The 9,208-nt window shown below is 37.3% G+C and overlaps 1 protein-coding gene across 3 annotated transcripts in view; it reads left to right on the top strand.

Moving 5' to 3' along the window:
- LOC106873734 (carboxypeptidase D) overlaps positions 1 to 9,208 on the top strand; it is a 471,768-nt gene that overhangs the window by 424,059 nt on the left and 38,501 nt on the right. For all 3 annotated transcript variants that reach the window (XM_052973530.1, XM_052973529.1, XM_052973528.1), the window contains one exon: positions 3,281 to 3,430. In XM_052973530.1, the coding sequence (XP_052829490.1) occupies positions 3,281 to 3,430 (150 nt within the window). The remainder of the gene's footprint in view (positions 1 to 3,280; positions 3,431 to 9,208) is intronic.

The raw sequence follows: 9,208 nt of genomic DNA, 5'->3' as shown, positions 1-9,208 counted from the left end.
ATTGATATATAGACATATAGATAGATAGATAGATAGATAGATAGACAAACAGACAGAGTGGTAGGTGTGAAGATAGATAAATATACAAATAGAGTGATACACAGAAATGTAGAATGTTAGCTTAGTTTCTTTTAACGTATGTCTTCGTTCCAAGGAGGCATGAGACCATAACTTTATCGTATTTGCATAGCGTATGAGCGACTGAGACTGCCAATTCTGCCCTGAAACGGGCGCTGGTTTCTCGCATGCATACCTTCTCAGCTGGTGCTGGAACAGTGGAGGGGACTGGAACAGCATGAAATGAAAAGTTTTGCTCGAGAACGCAAAACACTGACCAGTCCCGGAATCGAAACCATGGTATTACGATAATGTGTGCAACACCCTAACCACTTAGCCATGCAACTTCACAGAACGAAAGAAGTATATATGTTTGTCTTTGCTGAAATATAGTTTGTTGTATCTTGGGACGGTCATTCTGCCAATAATAAGCACATGCATTAGTTGTATTTCACTTCTTTATTATTTATCTGTCAGTTAACTATTTAACCAACTAACTAATCGATTGTATGATTGATTGATTGATGAAGGAGAGATAACTATCATTACTATCTTAATAACTATTTTGATGAAGATAATGATAACTTTGGTGATGATGATGACGAAGAGATGATGATGATGATGATGATGATGATGATGATGATGGGGAAGATAATGTTAAAGAAGACGATGAAAAGGATGATCGTGATGAAGATAATATAGTGATGATAACTATCTTCACAACAACGCAAACGACGACGATGATGACGATGAGTAGGGGGAGGTTGAGGAGGAGGAATGGAGGAGGAGGATAGCGTTGATTATGATGACGATGATCTTAATGATATTGAAGACGACAGCAAAGATGATAATGACGACGACGACGAGGACAACGATTACGATGACAATGATGCTGGTGATGGTGATAAACATGTTGATGAGGAGGATGAGTAGTAGGAGGAGAATGACGATGAATAGGAGAATGATGAGGAGGAGGATGATTATGATGAAGACTGCGGCATCACCGGTGCTGACGACAATGACGACGACTATTACGATGAAAAATAAATACGATTATAATGCAATTATATTTCCCACCCTCTCATCTTTATGGTTATACAGCAATTAAAATATCACAATCAACATTATTCCTGAAAATCCCTGGCACCAGTTCCATCAATGCATAAAATCCCAAACTCCAATATGATTCGCCAAAATTATAATGATCTCAGATTCTACAATACGGAATTGAGTTTCAATTAATTATTATATTGTAGTTCCAATATCTCGTTGCGGCTGTTGTTGTTGTTGTTGTGTGGTGGTGTCGGTAATGGCGTTGGAGTATTATTTTTTGTATGCAAGCAATTTGTTTCCGTTTAAAATTAAAATTACAGCGATTACAATTATGGGCAATGCGTTGACAGATAGCTAGAAGGATACCTTCTCTGTCTCTATCCGCTTGTCTGTCTGTCTGTCTGTCTGTATCTCTCTCTCTCTCTCTCTCTCTCTATATATATATATATATATATATATATATATATATATATATATATTTATATGTGTGTGTATGTGTGTATATATACACATATATAAACATACATATGTGTGTGCATGTGTGTGTGTGCGTGTATAGATGATGATGATCATGATGATGATGATGAAGGTAGTTCCACGTGTCCATAGATCATGAGAAAGAGCGGTAAGCATTTTAATTGTTATGTAAACCGGTCCTTGAATGAGAGTCGCCGGATCACTTGAAGCAAATATGTAAGCTTTAGTCAGAGGTGGTGGGTGACGATGACTCTTTCCGTTTTTCACGTTTCGCAGACGCCATAGTGACTCTGAGCTTTCCAAATTTGGTTACAGCGATCTGAATGCAATTTCGCCACACCTTTCTCTGTGTTGGGACTCCCTCCCACTTTATGGGATCTATATATGCTTGGATGCGCTGGCGCTTTAGCAGGTATTTGAAATGCTTCCTGAGGTCTCCCCCGTCTCTTTTGCCCTGGCTGATTTCGCTGTAGAATACGACCTTTGACATTAAAGATTTGCCTATGCGTAGGGCATGTCCCGCCCATATAAGCTGAGAAGCAGCAGGGCTTCAAACCTCTGGACAGCAGGAGGGCTTTGTTGTAGGTGATGCATATCTTACATGAAATGTCCATGATGGAGCGAAGCCATCACTGGTGGAAGAGAAATATGCCGTATGTATATGTGTGTGTGTGTGTGAGAGAGAGAGAGGGAAAGAGAGAAAGAAAGTGAGAAAGAGAGAGAAAGAGAGCGAGTTTGTGTGTGTGTGTGTGTGTGTGAAATATATTTTAGTTCCTACGCGTGTTTCGCCAATATGGTTGTTTGGAGGCCTGTAAAAAGTGTTCCAAGCGCACTTAGATGCTTAACCAGAACGGATCAAAGAGTATTCTATTGCATTAAGTTATAGATAACAATGTCTCAGATTGAGTTTGCTTCATCCACTCGTATGGGAAACACCTTGAGTAAGGCTGTATAGATCGCAGGCCTTTAGATTAGAATGTGTTCTACAATTGATTTTATATAAATCTATTAAATGTAAAAAAACTATAATATTAAATGACTCTGATACTTTTTCACAGAAACTTGTGTCGGAATGTAATGGGAAGAAAGGGAGAGAGAGAGAGAGAGAAAGGGATGGGCAGATTGATACACACACAATTTTTGGTAAACTACGCTGATTCCAATATAGTTCCTCGCATTGTTGCAGCCTTCGAATGATGCCAACCTGATGGCTAGGCAAATAAGCCAACATTCTCTGTGAACATAGCTCTAGTCCTTTCAGGAATAATTTACAGTTGAGTAGACATTAGTAACGGGAAATGAAATGTTTTGCTGGAGAAAACATCGCACCGCCTGTCTGCCAATTGAAACCATGAGCATGTGATCTTGAGTGTTATATCTTAAACTAGGTCACCCGCCATCAAATACATTTTCGTGTGTGTGTGTGTGTGTGTGTGTGTGTGTGTGTGTGTGAATGCGGGTGCGTGAGTTTAGATGTATATATATAGATACTTGAATACTTACATATGCTCTCTGAGAGCAACACTAACTCAATCATTCTTCTTATGGCTGATAGTATTTCTAAGTATAACTGTCCTAATCTCATTGTTACAAATCCAAAGTTTTTATGACGATTTTCTTCTTAATTTTTCAGCACGAAATTTATTATACTTATTAACAACTTTTGGATTTTATCAAATTTCTTTACTTGCAGGGGGTATGCAAGACTATAACTATTATCATGGTGTGATGGAAATCACAGTGGAATTGTCTTGCTGTAAATATCCTCCCGCCGAAACCTTACAAGTTTACTGGGAAAAAAATAAACGAGCACTTATAAATTATCTTCAGTTGGTTCATATGGGTAAGTTTATTATATCATATTTTATATCTTCCTAGCATGTTAGCATAGTTTCTTTTTAACGTATGTTCGTATGGACTAATATATATATGTGTGTGTGTGTGTGTGTGTGCGTTTATGAAGATAACATGTTAGCTTAGTTTCTTTTGTCGGATATTCGTGTTGTCTAGATACATGCACACACACGCTCACATACACACATACACACATACACACTTAAATATTAGCAATAACAGCGACATAGAATGTCCTAAAAACTTATTTCCTCTTACTTTACAATTTTATACAGCATATTATTATGGTCTTTACGGCTTACACGTGTTTCCATTGCACAGATTACGGAAAGTTGCAGATGCAACCTGGCACGGTTTTCGGTGTAGCTTCTTCAAGGTGTATCCATTTGGCTCATTATAATAATTGCTAATGTATACTCTAGATACATTACTGTTCAGTGAAGCGAACAAAGAATTGCCCGTTGGAAGAATTTACAGAGTCTCTGACAACTAATAGTAGTTATAGACTTTAAATACAGCCGTAATCTGGAACTTTACTGAGAGCCTGTACGGCATCTGCCCGGATAAAATATCCCTCCAAACTCTCTCTCTCTCTTTCTCTCTCTTTCTCTCTCTCTCTCACGCACATATACACACACGCACTCACACAAACACACACACACTCGCATATATGTATATACACATACATACACGTATTAGTCCGAAAAATGTTAACTATTTTTTCCTATATTTTGTAAAAACTTTGGTGGGTTTTTCATGTTTGCTTCTCTCTGTGCATGTGTGTGTGTGTGTGTGTGTGTGTGTGTGTGTGTGTGTGTGTGTGTGTGTGTGTGTGTTTGCAAGAAATTTCATATTTCAGCTTGTAACCTCATTTTTCGATATTTTTATGACGATATTACGATAGTTAAAAGGAGTAATAATAATATTGATAATAATAATAATGATGATGATAATAATAATAATAATAATTATTATTATTATTATTATTATTGTTGTTGTTGTTAATGATGATGATGATGATAATAATTTATGAAGATTGACGTAATTCTTCACGAAGGCAAATAAACAATTAGAGGAGCGAGATGCGATTTGTAAGAGATTCACTATGCTTCTCTAAGTGAACAATATTTCCACATATTGTCTCTCTTACCTGGATGCGAAAAGTAAGATGAAAACAACGTAGAAATATAGAAATTCAAAATATGAACGGGAATATCCTGCGTTCCTTTTCAGGCATAATGACATCATCTGTTTTCGCTTTTTTCATAATCGGTAAAAAGGAAAAAAAGTGGGAGGAAGAAAACTGGAAAGAGAACATTTAATCAAACAGTTTTGTGTAAATATAATGAAATTCGCCTGTCATTCTATTCATTCCTCCAAGGTGTGACGTTAGCAATTCACAAATGTATTAATCCTTACGCATTTTGAGGACTGAAAAATGAAGTAGAGTCAGAATATTTTCTGAAAATGCGCAATTTCAAGGTGTTCCTCAGAATTACAACCGTTTGATGTAAAATGTCCGGCAAGTTCCGTCGAGCTACTGATATTGTGCCTGACGTCATGCCTATGCCTATTGAATCTATATTTTAATTGTTCTTTTGTGTAAGCAACATAAATTCAGTTGTGTCAGGTGCATTCCGCTGCACACACCAAATAGGAATCTGTACATGTCCCACCTTCTGTATAAATCATAACATATCTATTATGATTTGCAATGGAATGGAATTGACTCATGTTGTACAATGAACAGGATTTACCTCCCTTGATGCTGCTCTTCGGGATGCTGCATGGAGAAACTCCAAGGTAGTTTGGTTGGGGTTAGAGGTAGTGGTTAATAGCTCTCTTAAAATTTTATTGCGTCTAAAAGGCTACAATAAACTGATGAAAGTATATTTGTTTGAAACGAGGATGGTGTTTTGAAATATGCTGGTAACTTTCAAGCAACATTCGCGAAATGTCAGCGAAATTTTGGTGCCAGTTTATCACTAAAAGGATTGATAACAAATTTTACTTTAGCTGCTAAAATTATGCGTGAAAGTTTGACTTTCCTTGCTGATTTTAGCTATGTCATTTGCGATTTTCCTTTTATCGTGATTCACTGGCGCACAAAAGCATTTGCCTGTTTCCAGTAATCCCCTATGTTAGTACAAAACTGTTTTATCCTCAAAACTGGGATTTCAGATTTGATTACTTGTATGATGTGGATTATCGGATTGAAGGTAAGTGTGGGATGATGTAGTGTAGGTAAAATCCAGCGCTTCATCGGTTCTTTTATCAAGAGCATAGCTGGCACAGTGTTCGAATAATGGCGTAAAGGTTACGCCGTTTACTTAATGGAGGACAATTGGTTATACTTTGGTTAATCATTAATGGAGCAATTCGCCAATCTAGCGCATGTATGTGAATTTCTTGTGTTATATTCCTCAGAGATTCAGTAACAATAATATTGACGAAAAAGAAGTGAAATCAATGTTACGTACGTTTCAATGAAAACTTATGAATTGGTACTTAGAACAATTGATTTAAACAATGCAGTGTACATAGGCATGACATTTGGTTATACTTAGTAATATTACTGGCTATGATATACAAAGCGATAATCACAATTTTTTTTTATTTGTCCTTACGTACGTTTGACATTTGACATTTCTGCATTGGATGTTCCAAGAGCAATTAGATGCTTAACCACAATGAATCATCAGGGTGAGATACTTTATAGCATTTTATTACAGAGGTCTAATCATATGGTCTCTGTAACATAATACCTCTGAAACATAATCCAATAAAGTATTCTTCAGTTGATACTCTGTGGTTAAGCATCAATCGCTCTTGGAATATATATATATATATATATATATATATATATATGCGTTTATGATGTGAAAATGTTGTTGAAACAGATATTGTTATATTTCGAGACGGTCATATTGTTTTTGCCAAATAGATGCACGCACTACATTTTCGGTCTTCATTTGCTCATTATTGTTCTTATTTTATCTTATGTCCATTGCGTCTATTTGGAAATAAATGAATAAATAAATAAATAAATAAATGAATAAATAAATAAATGACCATCCCGAAATATAACAATATATATCTGCAAACAGATAATATAAGTGGAGATCTAAGTCAATGTCCATCTAATTGTATGCATAAGATGTTATGTATGAGTGTAGGAACATTTGTCCTAACCCATATCGATCTCTTCCCTTTTGTCTTATTTCCTCTCCTCTCTTCTGGGACTTCTCTTTGGTATGCGACAGAAGAATTTATCCGAAGATTTATAATTTACTTTGTAACTTTTACTTTCTGAATTTTTTCTTTACTAGAACATCTATCTAATAACATTAACTTTCAAGATACCTTGAACTTTTGTTACTTTTTGTTATGTGTATGTTATTTCTCGCTCATTATATTTTGCTATATCTTAATTGTGCACACAAACACATAGATAATCTCACATATTTGTATATGTATGTATGTATGTATGTATGTATGTATGTATGTATGTATGTATGTATGTATGCATGCATGCATGTATATATATATATTTTTTTATATAGTTTCAGCTTAGAGCTGCGGCCATGCTGATATTTCTAATATAATATGTGACAATTATTCAGTTGCCATAATAAAACTCCGAGTTTCGGATGTCGGGGCAGAAACCTGCACCGGCATCTCTTCAGTTATCGAGACAATTAAAATATGTGTAAATACTGTGTAAATGACCGTTATTTAGACAAAAGGGCTATTAGAATGACCCTTAAATAAGGGGAAAAAACGGAAAGGGAGGAAAAAAAAAGTAGAGTATGAAAGCTCATAGCAATCGCGTGTGCGTGCATGTATATACATACACATGCGCTCACACGCACCCACGTACATGTACCTATATGCCTATGTTCACTCAGACTCGCATGAAACACACATGCGCGCCCACAGATACGTCGAATAGATGCACATATATATGCAATCATGCATGTATACGTATACAAATCCACACACGTGCGCGCACACACACACGTGCACATACCCATACGCGCACGGTTATATTCATATACACACACACGCGCGCACACACACACACATGCACGTGATCATGCGTGCAGTTATAATCAAATGCACATCTAAAAGACATACATGCTATATATGCATATGGTCACCTACACTAGAACAAATCGACCCCAGAACTTATTCTTTGTAAGCCTAGTACTTATTCTATCGGGTACTTTCTGCCGAACCGCTAGGTTACGGGGACGTAAACATACCAACATCGGTTGTGAAGCGATGGTAGGAGGACAAACACAGACGCACACGCGGGCGTGCACACACACACACACACACACACACACACACACACACACATATATACATATATACGACGGGCTTCTTTCAGCTTCCGTCTACCAAATCCACTCACAAGTTTTGGGTTGGCCCGAGGGTATAGTAGAAGACACTTGCCCAATGTGCTATGTGGCTGATAAGTAATCTACTTACCACACCACCACTCCAGCTCCTATATATATATATATGTGTGTGTGTGTGTGTGTGTGTGTGTTTGTGTGTCTGTGTGTGTGTATCCATATATGGGTACAAGACGTCATCAACTGTGTAAACAACATAAAGTATGAAAACAAACGCGTTAAATACGCAAAGAGGAGAGGAAAAGTAAAATGGAAAACAGGACAGGTAACACGGAAAATGACCTTTCATTAGTTGTCATCTGTGTATCTACTCCTCATTTCGAGCATCCAAAGACAATACGAGTTCTCGGAGACAGTTCCGCCCATAAACACCAAAATAAGATTTTGAATTTATGGAAGGTGAAAGCTGGGAACAAAAACTGGACAGTGGAGACATAGAAGATAACCGAACGGAAACAAACATGGAGGCACGTTACACCAGAACGAGACGAAAATAGTGAACGCTAGTAGAAATATTTTCTTTCAAAAGAGAAAAGATAAGAGAGAGAGAGACAGAGAGAGAGAGAGTGAGAGAGAAATAGAAGAGAGTGATAGATAGAAGACTCCAGTCCTTAGAAAGACGTGCAGGAAAAGAAGGATGGACGATGGCCACATGTGAGCAGCGAGAGAGGAAAAAGAGAAAAAGGGCTAGAGAGAGACAGATAGAAAACAGCGAAGGGGAGAAAATAGGAATTTGTGAAGGATGGGGTAGAAAGCAGCATAGAAAAGAGTCGCATTATAAAGGTTAAGATAAACTTACGTGGAAGTGGATGCGTGGCGTTCAATTAAATGATAATAATCGCTGAGACCCCCTTCGGTCATGAGTGCCCATGGGATTGCACCTAGAAAGTTACCCTCCGAGGCACAAGTCCGGGCAAGGTTGTTTATGGAAGACCAGCAGTCGCCCATGCATACCAGCCTCCCCTCTCCTCACTACCAATGTTAGCCAAGGGAAAGGCAAAGGCCGATACAGCTTGGCACCTGTGACGTCGCAACTCATTTCTACACCTGAGTGAACCGGAGCAACGTGAAATAAAGTATCTTGCTCAAGAAGACAACACGCAATCCGGTCCGGGATTCGAACTCACAGCAACACGGTCGTAAGCTCGACACTCTAAACCCTGAGCCATACGCCTTCACAAATAATAATAATAATAATAATAATAATAATAATAATAATAATAATAATAATAATAATAATAATAAGAAGAAGAAGAAGAAGAAGAAGAAGAATATATATATATGCATATATAAGTACAGGACGTCACCAACTGTGTAAACAACATGAAGTACGAAAACAAATGAGT

Source organism: Octopus bimaculoides, chromosome 16 (genome assembly GCF_001194135.2).
Source record: "Octopus bimaculoides isolate UCB-OBI-ISO-001 chromosome 16, ASM119413v2, whole genome shotgun sequence".
NCBI lineage: Eukaryota > Metazoa > Mollusca > Cephalopoda > Octopoda > Octopodidae > Octopus > Octopus bimaculoides.
This window is presented reverse-complemented; position numbering and strand designations above follow the sequence as displayed.